Here is a 23,935-nt window from a genome sequence, read left to right as displayed (position 1 = left end):
GGCAATTTATCGATCCACGACTCAACGACTTAAAGTCTAGCATGTTACAATTTTTGAGGAATCTCCGACGACTCCCGCTGAGAGACGACACACGACGAGTAGGCTATGATAAGCTTGTAATATGGCATGATCTTGTAATATGGCCAATCTCCCGACCAAGACGCAGTAAGAATTTATGGTTCTCTGATCGCCTAGTCTGACATGATCAATCGTAAAAGACCATTGTGAAAGACTGCATCTGAACTGAATCTGCATAGGCCATAAGAGCACTTCAGGGATTAGAGACTCGGACGCCTTGCCCTCACAACACACAAATGGGAACAGGAGACGTTACACAATGAGACCTGCACAGACCTCCTGCTGAGTAATTTAGAAAGGGGCTAATGCTAGGCTACACTACATCCCGCCTCCACATCCTGAAGATGAAAAACAAACCCCCACCTACGATGATATGCAACCCTGGCAACGGTGCAACACAAGAATCTGGTGTTGTTTATTTCAAAACACCATAATTTATCTTTAGTGATAAAAACACAACCAAGACCAGTAGTGGGGGTTGCTGAGGAGGAGTTTGATGCTTAGCTGTGTGCGGAAATCGTAAATTTGGCAGCCCCCTCCTCTCCCTAGACAGACACTGTATGAAGGCCAAAGGGCTGAGTTCTAATTATACACTAATCTCGATGAGAGTGGAAACAGAGACGCTTGCACTAAATTAGAGGTCCTTGCGCCGCATCATGTCTTTTCATCCTGTCTCCTTTTTTCACCTAGCCATCATAGGGCAGGTGGGGAGCTCCTTTTGTCCCCAGACTCACTACATTGTATCTCTAAGTATGTGTGTGACAAACAAAACTCATTGAATCCCTTGAATCCTTTGGATCTCTGTATCTTTGAAAAGCTGCCTTTTTTGTTTTGAAGGGAGCCCCCCACCCCACACTGCCACCTTAAGCCTCCACTTAGGTGTTGAGGCCTTGGCATCTTCACACAGAGTGTTGAGCCAATGCTAGTTGACAATGGTGCTATAATCAAACTGAGTCATTCTGAAAAGATTTTGTTTAGGTGGAGGAAAGCTAGCTTGTGACCATGATCTTTCTTTTTGACAAACCACCCACTACCCTCCTCCTCTTCCACAAAAATAAAATAGGAAAATTGTCTGACAATTGCCTGATTCATATGCTCATATAACTGAAATCTAATTTATTTCTATTACTATTCCTAAATATAGGCAGTCCCAAGGCAACGATGTGCTTTTCTCCAGGAGGTGCATCCATCCATCCATGGGTTTTGTTCTCACTGTCTCATTGACTGCCAACAATGACAGCAATTGTGCCACTGACCTACTCCTAAAATATTCCCCCATTAGGGTCACATGATCGGCTCCTGGTCGATTAAGCCATTGTGATATCATCAGGCCTGGCTCTATCTCTCCGCCTACGGTCTGATCTGCAAATCCCTTTGTCCGCATGCAAATCCTCCATAACAAGCCACAAGTAGATTCATTAGATTTTTTTTTGTGTGCTTACGTGTCTGTGTGTGTGTCTGTAACTGTCTATGTGTGTGTGTGTGTGTGTGTGAGAGAGAGTGTGTGATATTTCAATCAAACCGCTAGGGAGAGTGCGTGTGTGTGCCCATCCAGTCTGCTTCCGTCCACACTCCAAATTAGGCAATTAGTACTGTCATTAAAGTGGTGGCAGTGCGGGGGCTTAACACCAGGGGAAATAAAAGAGACAATCTGCCGCGTGTTCGCTCAGGATATTGCCGATTTCCATCCTTCAACCCCCCCCCCCCCCCCCCCCCCAAACCCCCCTGCTGCCGCACGACCCCCCCTCCATCCCCCCCAGATGGGGAGACATTAGTAATTTATATTCTGTCAACAGAGCTCTGGAGAACACTGCCCAAATCATTTCCGCGTTTCAGCTTGCTTTTCCAGGAGTGTAATCATATCTGCCTGTCACCAGAGAAGAAAAGGGTGAAAAAAGGCGAAAAAACAAAACATTTTTTCACAAAAAAGCCCTCCTTTCATTCCCACCTACCTGGCCAGTATAGAAACTGACAGAGGAGGGGGGTCTTTTCATCACGCTGTCAAAGGTCCCTTTGGCATATTTCTAACCTCCTCATTTTTTTATATTCTGAGCATGTTGCTTTGTATACTGTGTATACAACAGTATTTTTTTTTTTAGCATTCATGGGATCTGTCTCCCCCTCACTTTCAATCTCACCCTCTCTCTCCCTCTCCCTCTCGTGTGTGTGTGCTGTGTGCGTGTGTGTGTGTGTGCTGTGTGCGTGTGTGTGCTGTGTGTGTGTGTGTGCTGTGTGTGTGCTGTGTGTGTGTGTGTGTGTGTGTGCTGTGTGTGTGTGTACCCATGTGCGTGTGTGTGCATGTGCGTGCATGCATTGGGGTGTGCATGTGGCACTGCATTCATTACTCCAAATCAAATGGACAAAGGAAGTGAACTATGAGCATTACATGAACAGACAAGGGCAAAAAAATAGACAGGGGAGAGAGAAAGAAAGAGAGAGAGCAAAAAGAGAATGTGTGTGTGTGTGTGTGTATGAGAGAGAGCGAGAGCGAGAGAGAGAGAGACTGTGAGAGAGAGCAAGCGAGAGAAAGAGAGAGAGAGGGAGACTGTGTGAGAAAATGAGAGAGAGAAAGAGAGAGAGAGACTGATAGAAAGAGAGAGAAAGAGAGAGAGAGACTGATAGAAAGAGAGAGAAAGAGAGAGAGAGGGAGACTGTGTGAGAAAATGAGAGAGAGAAAGAAAGAGAGAGACTTATAGAAAGAGAGAGAAACAGAGGAAAAGAAAGAGAAATATCATGGCCAGATGCCCACTGAATTCTTTTCAGTGTGAGCGAGTGAATGCTGCATGTCTGCGGGGCCTGTCTTTACCCTGGCACGGCGGCGTGACACATCCTGGTGTTTACAAAGACAGGACACTGTGTCCCTTCTATCCAATTAGTCTGGGAAAAGGCATATGGATCAGATATCGTCACATTAGTGGCCAGTGGAAACCATGTTAACCTTACATATCTAATGTGCTGGACATTCCAAACATTGTGACATGAACCCCTGCCTATATCCATCTCTCTCACATACTAAGGGTCTGTATTATTTAATATATGGATGGCAGAACCAGAATGGCAATGTCATATTTAATTAAACACATGTTATTCAAGGTTTGCTTTTTTTTAGAATAGAAAATGTGATGCTATTTTTATACTCTCAGTCATAATTTATAAAGCCACGGCAGTGTATAAGCACTGACTGCTGATCTCCTAATCAAGATCAGTATCATCAACAAATCCAAAATAAGCTCCCTACTGAGGCCTAGGCCTTCATTAAAACATCCATGCTGCTGATTATTCACACTCATCTACACATGATCACCCACAAAAGTAAAATATTAGCTCGCTTCTTTGCCATTCACTCCGCTCATCAGGAAGATGCAGAAACTGCTACTAATACTACTACTACTACATCTAATACATGACTATAATTATGGATTTTACATGTGGTTATTAACTGAATATTTGCTGTGTCAATGGTGTAATAGTTCTATTTGCCTGTTAAAACCTGCCATTCAACTCAATCAAGTTAAAATGATAGTGAATGCATGTGCCCCTGTTTGGGGTTTGGTACATAATAGAGGGAAGGTGCAATTTTGCCCTACTGAATATGATATGAGATGAAGCAGCGTTACCTTTGCAGACCGTGCCATTCCCCACCGACTCGTGGCCCGACTTGCACATGCAGCGGCCAATAGGCACCATCCACTCGCCGTCGCCGTTGCAGTAGAGCTTGATGGGCACATCCACTTCCTCTCCGTTAGGTATGCACGTGCCCCTGGCCGCCACCAGCGAGGTGCTCTCAGCGCCGGACAGCGTCTCCTGGAACACGGCGCCGTTGCGAACCACGCGCGGGCACTTGCGGTAGAAGACGCGCACGGCAATGATGGACATGCAGGCGCCATAGTCCTGGAAGGCCAGATAGTAGCCCTTGCGCGAGACGGGGCCAAAGCTGCGCACCTCCGTGTTGATCTTCATGACACGGCCGCCCAGGTCCACCTGCGAGAAGCTCTCGTCGGCGGCGATGGTGTCCACCTTGATCCAGGGGTTTTCCATCCAGGCCGGTGACACCTTAGTGGCGATGTCCGAGTCGGCCTCGTAGTAGTAGAGGTTGAACGTCTCCTTGCAGGAGCCGGGGACGTTGGGGATGCTGCTGCAGTCGCGCACAGAGAACTTGATCTCCACGTGGATGCGCTGGGCTCCCCCCCTCAGGATGAACTTGGTACGCACCCAGTTGTTCTGGTGGGTGTCGAAGACGTTGCACACCTGGTAGGTGCGGATCGTGTTCAGGTTCTCGTCGTAGCCGCTCACCTCCTCCCACTGCCGAGGAAGGAAAGCAAGCAGAGCCCTCGGTTATACTCAACAGATGGGGCATAATCATCATGCATAACACACACATGGTAAAAACACTAAGGATTTGTCTGACAGGCACTGGGAGGAAATATGGATTTAGTACAGCACTCTGTATTGTGCGTTCATATCTTTTAAAAAATCGGCAACATATCTACAGTTGATGGGGATCTAATGATCCCCTCTGATGATCTCACATGATCACTGATGGGTATAATCCTTGCCCTAATCCCAATATGACTCACCCCTAACGACGGGTATATAGTCCAGCCCAACTCTGCTGTGGCTGTTGTTGAGTCCATTAAAATCTCTGCAGAGAGGAGAGGAACAAAAAAATCATTAGGTTACACAAATAAATTGATATGCTACACCAACACCGATCAATCAGTCTGCTGTAATGTGACCCCCCCCCTTCCCCCCTTTACGTCAACTGCTTGGCCCCTGTCATTTATATCATTACAATTCAGCTTTAATTAAATACATAAAAAGAACTGATGTCATTCCAGACCTGAAGAGTGATTATGGTCTATTATCAGCTGGTCAGGCGGCAAAATAAAATGGTGATTACAGCTCGGAGAAAAGCACCGTGTGGAATAATATTGGGTCGCTTTAATGGGTCGATAAGGAAACATGCTGTGCCTTCCTCCTTCTTCTGGCTGTTATTAATATGCGGCAGTAAGCGGGGCCCTCTGTAGATCAGAGGTGTGCCACTGTGGGGATGATGGATCGCCCTGTCTCCTGACATCTGTTTCTCCCTCTCAGCCACAGCCATGGCCATTTATAACTGCCCAGTGTCCAGACGAGGGCCACTGGTGCCGCCACCGCCGCACCCTCCCTCACAGAGTCCCCCGCCACCGCCTCCCTCCACGAGCAAGTAGGACAAGGATCCCTCTAAAAACGCCCATGTCGTCCGACACGTATTCAATTATTCAGCCGGCCATATTCGAGTACTAAGGCGGACTTGATGAGTCGGTGATGGGGGTGGGGGGCGGGGGGGGAGTGCAGCTGTAAGTTGGTTGGGCAGCTGAAAGTTGGTTGGGAGCTGAAGCCATGAGGCTTTCAGTCAGGAGTGTTGAATCGAGTTGTAACTTTCGAAGATAAGATCTGGTGCAGCTTTCGAAGATAAGGAGATGTATGAGTGTGCATGACTAAAGGGGGGGGGTGGATCGAGTTGGAACGGGAGGAGGAGAAGACCTGGGAGGAGATGTATGAGTACACCTGCTTGGTCATTATCATCTACATCAGCTGTTGTCCTTCTAGATGAGTCAACTAGGTGCTGCCTTTTGTGGCCACGGCTCACATGGAATAGAGACGTGTGTCTCAATGTAACTACCCTGGTTAAACAAAGGATAAATAAATAAATACATACATAACTATGGCCCCTTCTTATGACTTAATGTGCTCAACCGCAGGCTCAGTCACAGTCACATGTAGAACAATAATAGAAAGGAACTACCATAATTCTCCCAGCTTCATTTTAAATATTGCAAAGAACGCTTGCATAAAATATCCGGAGGGAAGATTTTGAGTTGATGTAGAAAGCTAGTGACACCATTTCACAAATCATGTCTTTCCCTATAAATGAAGGCACCAATGTGTGACCTTTTGAATTGAAGTGATTATCATACACTCACACATTACTCTTAACAGACTCAACAGTAAAAGATGACTACAAGGGCTTGTGCAGTACACTGTCATAAGAGACAAACAGCCCGAGAACGTGGCTGTGGGCACAAATGTGGCCCTTACGTCCCAGGGATCTGGGAGTGTAGAGAGGAGGCTTCCGCCAATGGAAGGCAGCCCGTGTGCCAAGCTGGCCCTGAGATCCATGTTAAACACTGGCTCCACACAGGCCCAGCTCTTAAGTGTCTCATTTATATTTCAGGAGCTTCTGCAGCTAGCAGAAAAAGCGTGGCCCTACCCAGCGGTGACAGTGGAGTGGCTGTGTGTGTATGTGAGTCAAACAGCATTGCGTTGTCGTGGTGTGTGTGTGTGGGGGGGGGTGGTTATGAAACAATGTGGAATAGGTTATGGATTGTGGGTAGGTAACGTGAGTTTAGAGGAACAAAGTTATTCCGTACCAATCTGATTAATGAATTAAAGGTTCAGTCTGTGATTTGTAATACAACACATTTCTGTCAAATTCAGCAAATTGCTCTGCAAGGTTTTATAGCTGTCTGTTCTGCTTGTCTGTTTAAAAGACTTTGATATTGTACCCCGTCCTGGTTGGAACACAAATAAAGTGTCTCAGTTTGAGACATACGTACACTATTGAAGCCAATCAACACTTCCCTTCAGGATCACAAGAGAAAGAGGCTCCATATGATTGGCTGTGAATGTCAAACATCGACAACCTTGCACCAGAATAGCAGACTGTACCTTTAAATGTGGATGTTTGCTGTTTGAACGGGAAGAGTTGTGGCTATACCTCCTCCTCCTCCCTTTTCATCGTGGATCTAATGACTGAGAAACTGAACTAACCCCCACTCCATCTGTCCATGCATTCCTGCAAAACAGACAGGACACTCTTCCTCTCTTTCTCTATCTGCACCTCTATCAGACCTTCTCTTCCCTTTCTCATCTCTACCTCCCTCTCCCTCTCTCTGTCACACACTCACACACATGCACTCTGGGTCCTTCTCCCTCACTTGCACTTTCTCACTCCCTTCCTTGCTCGCTCATTCTCTCCCCTCATTCTCTCGATATTCGGAATGAAAAGTAGGCCAACGGGAGCCCAAGTCCAGCTCATATAATCCTTACAGGCTGCGCCACGCTCTGAGCGCCACATTGGATTAATCCCACGGGGGAAACGTTTGTGCTAGTCTCCTCTGGATTTTAGGTCAGCGTGCCAAGACGCAACTTCTCTCTCTCTCTCTCTCTCTCTCTCTTTCACTCTCTCTCTCTCACACACACACACACACACACACACTCACTCATTCTCTCTCTCTCTCTCTCTCACACACACACACACCTACATTTTTATTTGTCATTCCAGCTTTTGTTTGTGCTATGTGTCACCCATGTTGTGAGTGATTCTGATACATGGAGGGGCGGGAGAGAGAGGAGGGGATGGAGAGAGGGTGGGAGACTGGCTGGGGAAGGATGCCCAAGCTGGGATGCGGACCGAGGCTGAGCTGGGCTCCTCTGGAGCAGCTGAGGCTGGACACTCAGCTACTGCAGAGTGCTACACACTAACACACACACACACACACACACACACACACACACACATACACACACACACACACACACACAGACATGAACACACACACACACACACACACACACAGACATGAACACACACACACACACACACACACACACACACACACACACACACACACACGTACAGACCTACACACACACACACATCCTAACAGATTGTCATATATGTACAGTCATTTTCTCTCACAGACCCACTCACTCAAACACACACACACAAATGGCCTGAGATGGGAGAGCTTTTCTGGCTTGCTGCCCTCCATCACCCAAGTGCACATGGGGACACATAAACACACAAATGGGAACACTCAGGCAACTGGACACACATGATGAAATGATGAAATGAACATGACCAAATACACACACACACACACACACACACACACACACGGGGACACATGCTTAATGAACACAGACAACTGGACACACACGATGAAATTATGAAATTAAAGATGACCAAGATGACCAAATGAGATCGTTGGAAACATATTGTCAACAGCACACTGAAGTAAGCAATATCTATAATGCAATGTCGTCCAATTGCATTGGTTTCCTACATAGGGTAAACAAATTTGATCTTCATTGCTAAAACTAACAATGACATGAACAGGGATGTTATGTGTTGAACTGGAATTGATGAACTGTCAAATCACACAATCTTAACTATTATTCAACAGAAGGAAGTCATTGGTAAATAATCTTGTAAAACAAACTTGCCAAACATACTTAATATTTTGAACAGATTTCAGAAATAAGCCCTTCTCTATGTTCAGGGTATTAAAATTTGTTATTATTCAAATTCTAGAAAAACAAAGATAAAAAAGAATTTTAGAAGCACATGTTTTTTTCCTGCTAAGGTCTTGCTAAGGTACAACATTCCTTGCAAAGATCTCATTTAAGTCACAGTGTCAGTCAATCAAAAAGAAAACTAGTTTAACATCATTCAACATTAGTGTAGCTGTTTAGCTTCTGAGGAAAGCAGGCATAGCAAAACCTCATAGATTACACTTGAAACATGTTGAATAATTCATGTGGAGTTAATTAATTCACTCCATGCTTTGATCAAACATGACATGAAGAAGCAAGTAACACACCCCTCACAAACTATGTCCTCTTTCTGGCAAAATTCTATTTGTGGAAGAAAAGTGCAAAACAATTGTTCAGTTCTGGGGGGGGGGGGTTTTTGGGTCATATGATTTTCATTAATATACTGAAAAATGCATTGTGTGTGTATGTCTCTATTTGTGTGTATTAGTTTCTGTTTTGTCTGTGTGTGTGTGTGTGTGTGTGTGTGTGTGTGTGTGTGTGTGTGTGTGTGTGTGTGTGTGTGTGTGTGTGTGTGCTGTTGTGCCTCACAATGAGATTGACCAACATGAAGGTTACAGTATGTGATGAGCGGGTCCGTATGTTCCACTCTATAGGCCTGACGTATGCATGTACTGATTGCTCCATAAACTCAACACACAACTTGATGACAATAACGGAAACTAATTGATTTCTATTGCTCTAGTTGTGTCACTTAGGATCCACCAGTCCTCAGTCCACAGATAGTGATGCAATGATTTTCACAATGTGTGTGCTGCTTACCAATAGCCTACATGCTGTAAAAAGCACATAAGGCAAGTTCATATTCCAAGTTTAATAAGCAAAATGAGACTGAAAGACTAACAAACACATTGCAATGACATTCTATAAATAGCAGTAACATCAACTGGCCACAGGTGTGATATGGTGAGGTAATACCTTTCAAGTTTCAAGTTCATTGTCACGTACTTGATAAAGATGCAACATCATTTATACTAATGGAATTCTTGAGACTCAGAGCCAGCCCAACTTCACAGTGTAAGTTAAATAGTAATCTAAATTGGTTTCTTATACAGAAATAAATCAAGCTCACCAATGTTCTACAGAAAAAGGATTGTTGAGGCGTCTTTGTGCCTATGTTAGACTATGGTGATATGATCTATAGAAACACTGCTCTCTCCTCTCTTTAGGTATTAGACTCAGTCTATCATTCTGCCATACAATTCATTACCAGTGCCAGCTACTCACCACTGTGCACTTTATGGTCTAGTTGGTTGGCTATCTTTAACAGAGAGACGAAGTGGACACTAGCTGCTGTTTATTTCTAAGGCCAACATTTGAGAAGTTCCACCCTACCTCACCACCCTCGCTCCAATAATTAATTACCTTACGCTTAAGGTAGCTTAAAAAGAGTTAGGGAAATCAGCTTTTTGTTTTAAGGTCCCCACTTCCGGGCATAACATTCAACACACTCTTAAAATTATTATTTTTTGTGTCCTGCTGGCAGTTCAAATCTCTAATCACTAACACTCGCCTCTTGAACTGTACCTGTTTTAACTGATTATTTCAACTGCTTTTAGATTCACCTGATTTATTCATTACCATTAATTATGTATTTCATTTTATTTATTATTTGTTAGTTGACTGTATAATAGGTCATGCTTGGCTCTCTGTATTATATGTTTACTGTTGTATCTCCGCTACTTTAAAAATGACAGCTACTCTCAATTATACTCCAAAGAATGAAATCAATGGTTGAATGAATGAATGAATGAATGAATGAAATAGTACTGAATTAATATAAAAAATGTACTGAATTAAACAAGTATAACAATATATACCTCTTACTTGTTTGTACTTCAGACTTGTTTAATGCAGTACTATTTTTATATTACAAACTAAAGCCCCACTGTAAACAATAAGAGGTGTGTGGCAAAGAAGGCTGCCATTGTGACTTGTCAAAGAAATGTAACAAGATTGTAACGTCAACATTGCACCAGACATCTCAGTGTCTCAATGCCAACCCTGAGCCCTGACTTTGCATTGTGCACTACTGTGGTATCAGTGCACAGAGGAAGCTCGACCCATCTAGTCAGAAAGCACATGTCCTGGCCTAATCCCCACAGAACCCAATCCATGACTCTCATTACCATGTCGATGTGGGCCGAGGGGCTGAGGAAGCCACACTGGGTGACTTCGTCTGCCCGGCACAACCTGTCCACCGCATTCAGCAGCACATCCACATGCAGGAGCACTAAGGGCTGCATGGCCACAATGAGTGTTATGGGTTTTGTGTCAGTACGTCTAGAAAAAAGAGGTAAACTATTGCCATTGTTAGGGTCTTCTATTGGTTAACTGTATAAAACCTTTCAATCTGTTTCTAGAGGGTTTCCAGTTGAAACATTTAAAACCAACGCAGATACTTTGAAATTAAAATGAATCAGACTTTAGCTTAATACTCTACAAAATGTTGACTTTAAAACTTGTTTTTTTTTTTTGTTTGTCCCCAAGTTACCATTAACTCAATGTTGTTTCCTGTGCCTCCAGAAATGCCTTAGGAACGCACCTGTTTGTTTATGCCGTTGAAAGGGTCTATAAACAGGGAACAACACAAACCCACATCAGCACTGGCTTTGGTCACGATTTGTGAAAGTCTCAAATCAGCTTACACTATACAGAAACATTCTTATCAGGGATTTAAAACTATAGGTAATACTATCCACTATCTAGTGATTAAGGTCACAGCATTGAGACCAGGCAGGATAAACAACTGAGAAGATGGCTACTCAGATGTACTGTAATGCAATATGCAATGCAGACCAATGTTAGAACATTAGAATATTTCAGGATGTCATTTCCTTTCCTAAAAACTTCAGTATAAAGTCTCTACCTCCTATCTTACACTTAATATACTCTCACTCCTACTCTATCTCCTACATTTCATATAGGGTTATGGCACCGGATATGGCACCGGTTGGGGGAAAATGCCTTCTTTTCCTGTTCATAAGCTTAGAAGCCCAGACTTTCCATGAATACTCTCTACACTAATGCAAAATATATTCTAAAGGGCCGTTCACACCAGGAACAATGACTTTAACTATAACAATAAAAGCGTCCACACTGACCAACGATAAGGAAAGTCTCTCTTAGTGTTGATGAATGTGATGGCTAATATTTGATGGATTCTGGTTGGCTGTCAGCTTATATCGTTCTTAAAATCGTTCTTCATGTTATTATAGTTATAGTTTATGTGTGGACGTCGTTATTCATATGAGCTTGCTGTTATCGTTATAGTTATCGTTCTTGGTGTGAACGGCCCTTAACAGCGTATATAGAATGGAGAACTGAGTGAAACTGAGTGTTCCCAGTTCCAAAGAAACCTACTCTCTACATAACACATCAAGATTGACCTATCATAATAATAATAATAATAATAATAATAATAATAATGAAAGAAACAGCATATATTGTGAAGTAATAACCTCTACACATAAATTACTACAGTCCAGACAATACCTTTAGCAAATGCAGTATACAGTAAAGTTCTGTGTGTTTGTCATAAGCAACACATGCAAAGTTTTCTGATATTATAGAACAGCTACTTGGACCAAACCCTTTTGATGGTGATACATAACCACAAATTCCAACAATACAAAAAATAATTCTGACATTTAATTCCCGTATGGAACCTATAATGGAACTACATATCAATTCCTTCTGAGTGCTCAATAGAAATAAAGTATAGAAATATATGTGACCTCTCATTTTCCTCTGGTGATAAATAGATTTGGTAAAAAAGAAAAAGACTGAAAATAGATGTATCTGTCAATGATGGTATGCTCTTAGGTTATAATGTTACTGACACTGAAGATACATACTGCAGATCTCACCATGGGGCAAAGTGGAAGTAGGTCACTTATTTAATACTCAATATTTAATATGGCTATCCCCAATTGGGCAGCAGTACTGTGCTGGCAGCTGCATCACTGGTTATTGATTGGATTGGAGACTGATACCATTCACCCCTATGCAGGCAGTATCTGATGGGTCAAATTGAGATCAAACCCAGCCTAAATTTATGTCACACTGTAGGCGCTGGTTGGAAAGCTGTGGTTTGGTTTACTGTGTACACAGTGTGCAAATGACCCACATTCTGTTCCTACAGGGAAAAAACTAATTCTGGATATTAAATTTGTAGTATTTTTCACCCAGCTTCCCAGTGATATCATGCCAGATTTTTGGACAGATTTATGTAATGGTTTCACTACAGCCCTGAATAAATCTGCCCGAAAGTGACCCATGTGTGAAAAGCTGACATGGTTTTAAAAAAGATATTTTCTGTTTAATGGGTATTATGGGCTATTTTGGTGCTCTTTTTTGTTTTAGTTTCAAAGGTTGATCCAACAAGTGCATCACACACATAAACGTAGTGGCATTTTTGAAGTGCGGTTTGAAAGACAAATCAGCACTTTACAATGATGCTAGCTCTTGCAGGATGTATCGTTTCTCTCATTTTATTACAATGATTTCAACAAAGTCTGTGTTTACAATGGTTCCTAGGGCTTTTAAACAGTGAAAATTAAGAGCTTTGAAGTATTCTTCTTTTGTTGCTCTAGAAGACTGAGTTTGGAACCAATTTGTGGGAACATTTGACAAATTGTTCATGTCACAAAAGGCCATCAACTTCTAATTGGCATATAAAAATACAATAGGCTAGTTTTTCCCCAGAAGCAAAGAAGTGAAATGCCACAATGTGAGACAGTTTCCTCAAGAAATGACTCATATAAACCCCCTCTGTATATGAATTGACAACGTGCGATAGTTGTCAGACATTTTTTCATTCCTGAAAAAAAAAAAAAAAAAAATTTCTGGGCACACACTTTTTCACTATCTCCCCCTCAGTTTCCCTGTTTGAAAATCCCATTATGTTATTTTCCTACTCACCACACAGCTAACTGCACCATTACATTGTTTGAGGATGAATTTGTTTGCTAAAATACACTCCTGCTTTCGGTGTGTTTTCTACAGTGTAAATAGAGAGTGATTAGGATCTTCTTCTCATCTCCAAATGGACAGGTATTATGAAGCATTGGACTAATGAGACACTCAGCAGTAATTACCCTGAAGTCTACACCTGGGGCTTACACACACACACACGCACACACACACACACACACGCACACACACGCGCACGCACGCACACACACTCATGTATACACATGCACACACACAAACGCACACGCACATGCACACGTACACATATGCACACACACACACACACACACACACACACACACACACACACACACAAACATACACATATACATACCACACACACACACATCCTCTGTTCACCATGCTATAATGTTCTGCAGAGCTGAACAAGGGGACAATCGGTGCAGTCGGACCGGCCTGAAATCGGTCAGGGTCTGCCCTGCTTACATAAAGTCTTGGAAAGATGGCAGAGGAGCCAGAGGGGGGAAGGTCCTGCTCCTAATCGAGAGGGACGGGAGAGGGAGCGGCGGCCAGACAGGGCTGACAGACGTCACATGTGCCCAGCGCGCTCGCCCACACACTACATGTTCACATGCCACCACCACCACCATCACCACCACCACAACTACCATCACCACCATCATACACTACACACCAGGGTTGGGTTTCCCCAAACCTTCTTAACGCTACGTTGTTCTTGAGTTAGTTCTCCATAAGTTCTACCATAAGGTTTTGACATGTTCCCTAAAAAGGTTGTAGCTGAGAATACCCTCTGCCATACCTTCTATCATTTGCCATCAGTCATATCTTTGCACGGTTGGTCTGGAACAACCATAAGCTCTAGGCTACATTAACACAGTTTTTAGATAAAAAAAAGAAGCTAAAAACCTAAGAATGCACTGTTAGTGACAAGTCATATGCATTTACTTGCCATATGTGTTTCATTACATTGTGTGCTTAATTTAATAAAAAAAAAATTAGCAGAATTAGCTAGAAAATAAGTAAACCTCCACACAATGACAGGTATATTTCAAAATGTTGAACATTATTGAGAAACCTGACCCAGGCACCTCTGTAAAGTCACTGCACATTTAGGAGATGAATGGACACCCGATAAAAAGATGGTTACGTGTTGGGGATCACTACAGAGAATTGTGTTTATGCGTTGGTGTGTGCGTCTATGTGAATGGACGCCACCACAAACGACGGACTGTAATGCCATGGGGAACAGAGAATTGTGATGATGTGCGTGAGCCCTAGTGTTTATGTCTGAGTATGCTAGTTTGCATGCCACGGAGACATAGAGGTCTAGGGCCCTCGTGTTTTTCATACTTTATACTCACTGACTATGGATATGGCTGGACGAAAGAAAAAAAAAACCCTATCCATCTTCACTATTAGTTAGTCAGTGAAGGTCCACCATACGTGTTGCATGAAGGACAAGGTGATGCAAAATAAGACGAGAGGAAGGTGAAGGGCAACTGGACATGAGTTAAATGTCTTAAAGGAGGAGTATGGGAGTATGATTACTGTAAACAATTGCTCCAACACGATATCACTCTAACAAATAGCTCTAATGGGTCCTCAACATGGGCTCTTCTCTCATGCTGTAGGTGTAGGAGTGCATCTAGTCAATACATTGTTAAGCCAGTGCACCTCATTATGAGAGCTCCTGCAAAGATCTGTCACTCACAGCATGTGCCACCAATTGCTGCAGACGCTGTAAATCAAGTGGGCCTCCACTTGTGGATTAATGACAGCGTCATTAAGGTTCTTCAGGTAACATGATTATGCATTTGGCTCACAGAAATGTCCACCAACACACAAACAAAAGAGCCCTTCTAATTAGTCATACAGTCTGGCTGATGACGGGTAATTTGCCACATATTTTGGGGATGTGGGCCTTCTGCCGGAGTATAACCAAATTGCACCACTTCAACCAGAAATCCTCTATTCGGCAATTACAATGGTATAAGTGGCTTTAATTGCAGGCCTCTTGAAATCCATAACACAGACTTAACAAAGCAAAGAGGCTGATCAGCATCTCAATCCAAGTGGAAGTGCAGCAGCTTATGCACCTGTGATGTTGCCTCAATAATTTATGAGGAAGATATGACTCAATCACAACACTGTCAGTCAAAAGGACATAGAGTGAAATGTGGTCCTGAAAATCAGTGAAAATATATTTCACTCTTTATCTTGTTTTGTTGGATGTAACTTTAAGGTCTCATGAACCAAGCAAAGGTTGCATGTACTATGCAAAGAACAAAGTCTGGGCATTACCACACCTGAGCAGCAGATCAAACTTATTCAGAACTTCAGTCTCCTTCTGGCTTCATTCACAGGTCTTTGAAGAATACTAATAGTCCTATGTTCCAGGTCAGCAACACCATACAGGTAGGTTACAGCTGTTGCAAAATTGGACATAGGCCTGTCACTATTTCCATACCTGTTACATGTGAATTAAGGGTCATGGAAATGTGAGCAGAAATATAAAAGCCAAGAGCCATTGATACTATAGATATAACTGCAAATACCTTGTTTTTTTAATCGAATGTTGAAAAATACAGCTATTACAATATCAAGTCGTTCATAAATGAATGTCTCACCTAGCAGTAAGGCATTTGCAGGAGCCAGGAAGCAACACGTTTATCTATTAAATGAGATCTGTTCTTTACAACTGTGCAGAATAACTATGCCTATGTAGGCTATTATAGGCAGAGGTAGTCCAATAGACTTCTGTCACGGCATATGGAATAGCTAGGCTACCACTCAGTTTTGCGTTAGGCTATGTGTACATTTCTTATGATGTCTCATCAAACAAGTGATGGTTGATTGATAGAGGACTGACATCATGGGTCACCATTATCATCAAGCCACCTTCGTGCATTTCCGTTCATAACAGTAACGAAATACGCATGATAGACAATGGCCCCGTAGACTACCGGCAGGTGCAGTCAATGATGTGAATGTATTCACAAACAAATGTCTAACAAACGTTTACCACAAACTACACACAATTCTTAATCGTAAATATCCTACTTCTGAAATAAAGTGCTTGGATGATAATGGAGACGCACAGTCCATTATCTGTTACTATGCCTAAGCTTGCCAGCATTTTCGAAGAAGTGTGGATAACCGTAGTGAGTCTAGACTACTTCTGAGTCGAGATGCAATATCGCAAAAGAAAACTAACCAAAAGATTTCTGAAGTTACCAATTACAAATACACACGGACCGAGATCTCTCGTACTTTTTAGATGCACCAACAATTTAAAAAAGTGAATATGCCAACCGAATGCAACTTTTTGCTGTGATATTGGAATCATGACTTGGTCCTTGGTGTCACTAAGCTTGAATAGGACAACCCCAAGCTTTCGTGCATATTTAGCGTTTTTAGGAGGCATTCTAAGCAGTATATCTAGTGATTCTAAATGAATATGCATAGTGATGAAAATGATGTAAGTCAGAGAAGAGTAACGTTACACTTGTCCTCTGGAATTCGAGGAAAGAATGATAATAACCCGGCATAATGCATTAATGAATAAGGGTTAAAAAAAAAAACTTGGGCGCATATAAAATGCTCGCACAGGCTGAATGGTGATGGTCAACATCCCATAACAATCTATGAATTAGCCCACTTCATGATAGTTCAAAAGACACATTCACATGTTCAACAAAATACTTCCACTCTTACCTTCGACACCCATTACAGTAGGTAATATCCATAAAAAATATAAGATATCCATAACTAGTGGATTTCTTAAAAAGTGAATATAAAAAAAACGGTCATTCATTAGATATTCGTCCAGTGGGCCATCTGAAGAAACACAGTCCTCACAGCCAACAGAATAAACCACATTTTGTGGGATGAATACACATCTACTGTAGACTACGCCAAGTTTGGACGAAACCATGCAATCAGACAAGAGGGGGAGGGCAATGTGTTGCACCAGAAATATGTTGCACCATGATCAACTTCACAAATAGCATACAAACCCTTGGATTGCTATAAACGAGAGATAATATAAAAAACTGGATTGAGTGTTCGGCTGGTCTTATTCTATTTCAATTGCATGGTGGTAATGGGGTAATGGTAGTAGTGATGACGGTGAGATGATGATGCTGGAGATGATAATAATGACTGTGATGATTGGGTAAATAAATAAAAGTAAGAAGTACTAAACCTGAAATTACTTTTTCGGTTGAAAATAAACTGCAACGTTGAAGCATTTTCATTCTATTATATTGTTATAACTATGCAATAAAATAGAGTTGCGCTATATATATAAATAATAATTAAAAAGCCTGGAAAGGAAATAAATAGATAGGAGGTTATAGAACTGAACAAGGAGACCATCATTCTGAAGAGTTAAACGTAAAATGGCTCAATAAATCATCAACTAGAATAAGTATGATTATAACTGATCAACTCATAACTCATCAAATGTGAAAAGTATGATCATAACTCATTACGAAACTGTCTGCGCAGTGAGTTCTTCAGAGTTCCACATCAGAACGTGCCAATTTCAGAAACGGAGCAGTGGATTGGTTACAGCATAATGTTTATTCATAATAGGCTACACATTTAAGATAGTTGTTAGTAAACAAATAAGGACGGAACGAATAATCCCAAACTAATAAGAACAGAAATACGAAGCAGCCATCCACTTAATTTCAAACATAGGCTACGTGGATCTCTTGCGCCTTCTAATCCAGTGTTTCCCAAACTTTTTTCTGGGGACCCACTTTTTAAAAATGACAGACTATCGCGACCCAACTCATGACTGTGGTAGTTAACAAACTAGATCCTAACAGAAAGCTGTTAGCTTTCCTAAGCTAAATAAGGTATAAGATAGGGGTATTACACAACATAAATTGTCACTAGGCTATGCTGGCGACCCAAATAAAATCTCCTACGACCCACCTGTGGGTCGCGACCCAGACTTTGGGAACCAATGTTCTAACCAAATCAGGCTAACAGCCACTCTTTTGTGTCAATACTGCCATCTTGAGTTAGAAAGCTAAAGTGGAATTGGCAGCTACTCGTGTTGGTCGCTCACCCTAAATCACACAACAAATCAATGTAAATCAAATTATCTTCGTCCAGCTTTGACAGCCGCGGACGACCATTACTGACAGACCGTTTAAGACGTTCAGACAGAGAAAACTGGCCTGCTTTTTCACAAGTGTACACATGATCTCTGACCTCAACCTGAGAAAATCCACTCAGCATTTCGGTCTGAGTGGCTTATAATGCGCGAATTAACCCCTAACTATTAACATCCTGCTGAAAAGCCAGCGGCCACCTACTTAGCGTGGTGAAAGAGTTTGCTTTGTTCTGGTTGACTTTGAGTATGAATTCATTTGTAAAGGGAATTTTGTCTCTTTTGTCTGACCAAGACTTCAAAACCAAGTCAAAACCAGACACTTTAACTTGTGTTACTACTCATTCACTATAGTAGCCTAAGTAGTCTGATATGTTTTTTTTTCTTCTTAAATTAAAATAATTCAGACATAGGCCTACTTGACCACACATCAGCCCTGCTCATTTTGCACATTTAATTATGTGGAAGTACAACAGATGGGTTGTAAAACAAAACAAAAAAAACATGATGACTCACTGTAAAAGTAGAGCAAAATACACTGATCTTTTTAGAAGCCATTGCAGTGAGCAAGATACTGCGGATAAGGAGGGGGGTTAAACCACAGGGAAAGGGGGGGAGAGAGGAAGGGAGAGAGAGAGAGAGAGAGAGGAGCGCGAGAGAGAGGAAATAGAGCAGAAGAATATGGAACTGACATAAAGGAATCTAGGATAATTCAGCCTCAAGATGAGTGAGGGCTGAAAAACGGCAGACCACAGGATCCAGGGGTCGTTCCCATGGAAACCTTTGCCCAGGGAGATCGGCGACCCTCCTGTCTGCTAATGCAAGCAGAGCACAGATTGTAGGTCACATATGGCACCAACAACCCAATCAGGTCTAATCTGTCTTGACTTGCGGGTCATGAATTGAACCATGAAACTGGTTTCTGTTCTGGCTCGTATCACCGACGCTCAGATTTGTTAATAGACAGGCTGCATGTCGAAGTGGACTTAGACGTGAGGAGAGGAGAGGTATTGATCAGTTGGCCAATCATTAGTTCATATTGATTACTCCACACAAAAGTAATGTGTCAAGAGCTTAGTATGTGTTTGCGTGTGTGTGTGTGTGTGTGTATGTTTGCGTATGCGTGCGTGCCAGCGTGCGTGTGCGTGCGTGCGTGCGTGTGCACACACGTGTATGAGCCTGCTTTTGTGAATGTTAAGGCGTGCATGAGCATGTGACTATATCAATTAGGTCTTGATAAGACCTTTGGAGTGCTTCAGCCAAATCAGTTGTTTATCTAAGTAACACTCAATCGAAGAGTCAATCAAAAACTCAACATTTGACAGAATGAGCATGTAACTACTGTATGTGAAATGTGCTTATTGGCAATATGGCATATAATAATTATTTATTAATACTTTAATAGGTAGCATTGACACTCTCAATTTGACAGCACTGTCAGAGCTGCCAACCCTCACTCATTTGATTGGTGTAAGAGCGCATGGAGCCAATCAAATGAATAAATCTTGTGTTGCCAATACCTACCATATAGGATCCTCTTTCATGTGGCAGTGATTGCCCGCAGGGCATGGCATAGCTCACTATTGTCTGTCCCTGAGGTACATGATCTACAGATGAGTCACTCTATCACTATCTGATAAACCACAACAAACTTCCTGGCCAAATGTGATATTGTTTTTGAGTGTAATCGGATTAAGCTAGCAGCTGTGTTGCATCTTGTGGAAAATCATTTGCCGTTGCTCTCCTGTTGTGCACATGTGGTGCACGGTTGACATTGGAGATGAATTAGGCACAAATAGAGAACCCAGTCTGTCTCATATAGACACACATTATCAGTCTGCCCCACCCTACACAAACATTCACACACAGACACACAGACACAGACACAGACACACAGACACACACACACACACTCATACATTCACACATTCAATTAGATTCACACATGCACACACTCAAACACACACAAATACACACTCAATTGCACACACACACACACACCAATCGCACACACTCAATCACACACACACACACACACTCACGCACACACCACTATACCAGTACACCCAACCCAACCATCCAGGAAGTTTGATTGTAACACACAGTGAAGTGTGTCTGGCTCACTAATGCTGCTGTTCTAAATTGAAAAAATTGACCTTGCCCCCAGAGGTGACACGCGATTTGCTCTTCGAGACACTTGGGGAGATTTGTTGTCTGCTGAGAATACCAGAAAGCCTTGAGGACTAGCAAATATTTCACGAGTAATTTAATATCTAGATCATGGGCATGGCCCTATCGTAATTGTACGCTGTAAATAGAAAGGGACGAGGATGTTATAAGGTCGCCAAGAGACTCTGGGAATAGAACACCTGCCAAGCAACTATGAATGGCAGCAGGTGGTAGGAGGAGAGTGAGGCACCAATACAGTTTCCACTGTAGCTTCAGCTATAGCTTGAAGTGACTGCTCTCAAGTTGACGTTCAATGTCATCTCTAGACAAGCTCAATAACCTGCCAGTTCAGAATCGCTGAAACGTCAGACACATTTAGATTCATTCACAAACAGACGTCAATACACCATCGTGTATTGTTCAAGATGTGTACACTTAATTTGCAGACTTTGTGTTTTGTAAGATGTGCAGACTGCATGTATTGTTTGTGTATTGTTCTTCAAGTTATGCAGACTTAATGTAAACTGATTTTGTTGTGTTTTTTTTTGTTTTTAGATACAAGTTTGTGAGATCCAATTCCAAGCAGTGTCGGTGTCATAATAAAATGGTCAACATTAGGCCTACTAAACATCTGAAGAATCTGATAAATAAAATCTAAACTCATTGTTTAGGCTACCTTGTTTAAGAACTGGTCAAGAGCACTGAGCAAAGAGCAAAATTTCACTAACATACAAAAAAATGAGTGACTCCTAAGTCAACGGATGGAAAACCGGGAATACCGCGGTATCAGATGCAGAGGTCAGCTGAACACATGTTGAGTTAGCATTGATATACGCCGGACCCTCTTTAAGGGTCCAGAGGAAACTGCTGACGACAGAGAATGGCAGCTGTCATTTGGCAGGAGGACAAACTGACATGAGGGATAAATATGCAATGTGACTTACAGCTATCGTGCTACCATAGGAGTATTGTAGCTTACTGCAATTGATTGACTGGCTTTAGCTATCTGTCCAACAGTAAAAAAAGAAAGGGAAATACTAGGGAAGGGAGATATGAATCTGCTGCCCCCTATGGGTGCTGCTTTGACACAATACCTCAGAATAATGCAGTGAGTTTCAAGTTAGCAGCAAAAAGGTGACATGTCCACCTTTTTAAAATGTTAATGGTTTGTATATTATAGTTCACTGTTAATTTTAACTATTGTATTGTTTTATTTGTAAGTCACTTTGAACAAAAGTGTCTGCCAAATCCCATAACCATAAGCCATAACCATAAAATGTATGACAATGTATTAGGCTGAATGTCATTATTAACTGTTCACAATGGCTAATATTTATCTGAGCATCTTATCTAGTTTTTGGCTAGCCGCCTGCAAGAACAAATGTTAACTTTTTTTCTAATTCATTTTATGATTAGGGCCTATGTAAACAGGGCTGCCGAGAGCATGCATTTTCATACATTATCATTCTCTCAGAGCACAGTGGCACAAATAACCGAGTTCTGGTGCTCCAAAGTAAATATTTAAGAACCACCATATGTGGGGCAGGCAGACAGAGGCGCTGTCGACGCGTCTTGTGGTGTAATGACCTAGAGTCTCTCTTTTAAGCAGGTGGTAGGCGTGAGAGCAGTGCTGGGCCTCGATGAGATAGTGGAACTGACAGAGCTGTACATCAATCCTGACACATTTACAAGCCTTTACTGCAGGCTGAGCACAGCATGGGAAAGAACCAATGTGCTATATGTTAAACCACAATAAGAGTCATAAATCCGCAGTACAGTATAGGCATCAATGAATTACTGTATGGGACCCAAGCTCAAGCCGGACATTTGAAGTATATATTGATGTAGACTTATCTTTCACATGGGTTAGGATTGTGGGAATCAGTGGGGATCAGAACAGTGGTTCCAATCACATTTTGTAACTGCTGAACATTCAGTACTATATGGCCATTTAAAACCATAAAAAGGAGATCCATGTTTGTAAAGATTTTCATTGATTTATTTATTTATTTATTATTTTTGCTGAAAAAAGATTTGCCTAACAAGTTAATGTAGTGACATGTACTGTATAACATGAGCTTTAACATTATTTGACATTGCAATGTGCAAGAGCATCAGTGTTTGCATTATATTTCAGACAAATGTATATAAAAATATATTTTGATATATATATTATGTATAAATACAGTACAGGCCAAAAGTTTGGACACACCTTCTCATTTCAATGTGTTTTCTTTATTTTCATGACTATTTACATTGTAGATTATCACTGAAGGCATCAAAACTATGAATGAATGCAAAGTTATTTGGCCCACAGATGAATATTTGTCAAGTTATGGCTTGGTGAATATGGTATTTTAAAAAAAAAAGAAATAGCAACTTTGAAGAAACTAGAACATAAGACATGTTTTCAGTTATTTCATACTTTTTTGTTAAGTACAATTCCACATGTGTTCATTAATAGTTTTGTTGAATCTACAATGTAAATAGTCATGAAAATAAAGAAAACACATTGAAATGAGAAGGTGTGTCCAAACGTTTGGCCTCTACTGTATATATATATATATATATTATTATTTTTTTTTTCTTTCATTTCCACATGGGCATGTACATACCACTAGTGTGTCTCTGTTGAGTACATCATTATATATAAATGTAAAAAACTGATAACTGCTGGTCTAAATCCCTTCTACAAACATAATACTCCATATTAAACAAATGTGTAGCAGTATTGCCAGCCACCACCCAGTGCATTATTGTTGCTGAACGAAATGAAGGAAAAAAGAGAAAGATCCCGTCTAAATAAAGCTTTAAGAGTAATTGAAGCTTTGTTCATTTGCACATGCGGCATGCAAGGCGAATGAAGTGAATTGATTTCTAATGCCTCCCCCGCATCGCCATCAGGATTCCCTCGTCTGAGTGTGGGCCTCTGGGCTTTAGTCGAGGATATCCTCAGATTATGACGTGACGGGCCACAGTTGGCCGAGAGGAAATAGAAGTAGATGTCAGTGGAGAGGTCAACACAGAGATTAAACCATGGCAAGGGACTGAATGGCTGGAGACTCTTCCTTCACAACTTTCAACCTCCACAAGCTCTTGTAATGCTCTTTTGACAGGCAGCATTTCTTCAGTTTCATTATTTTATTTATTTTCAAATGAAAATAAAATAGGTGTAAGATAAGGAGGAGAGGAGATATACACTTTGCTGAAGTAAGACAAGAGGAGGAC

General features: G+C 41.7%; 1 protein-coding gene across 2 annotated transcripts in view; it reads right to left on the bottom strand.

Annotated features, from left to right (window-relative positions):
* Positions 1-17,258, bottom strand: part of ephb2a (eph receptor B2a) — a 52,962-nt gene extending 35,704 nt beyond the window's left edge. For both annotated transcript variants that reach the window (XM_042099124.1, XM_042099125.1), the window contains exons 1-3: positions 17,128-17,258; positions 4,656-4,720; positions 3,696-4,380 (exon numbers count right to left, since the gene is read on the bottom strand). In XM_042099124.1, the coding sequence (XP_041955058.1) occupies positions 3,696-4,380; positions 4,656-4,720; positions 17,128-17,227 (850 nt within the window). In that variant the 5' untranslated portion in view covers positions 17,228-17,258. The remainder of the gene's footprint in view (positions 1-3,695; positions 4,381-4,655; positions 4,721-17,127) is intronic.
* Between the last annotated feature and the right edge of the window lie 6,677 nt (positions 17,259-23,935).

This window comes from Alosa sapidissima, chromosome 7 (assembly GCF_018492685.1).
Source record: "Alosa sapidissima isolate fAloSap1 chromosome 7, fAloSap1.pri, whole genome shotgun sequence".
NCBI classification, from domain to species: domain Eukaryota; kingdom Metazoa; phylum Chordata; class Actinopteri; order Clupeiformes; family Clupeidae; genus Alosa; species Alosa sapidissima.
The sequence above is the reverse complement of the archived record's forward strand: the minus strand, read 5'-3'. Positions and strand labels throughout refer to the sequence as shown.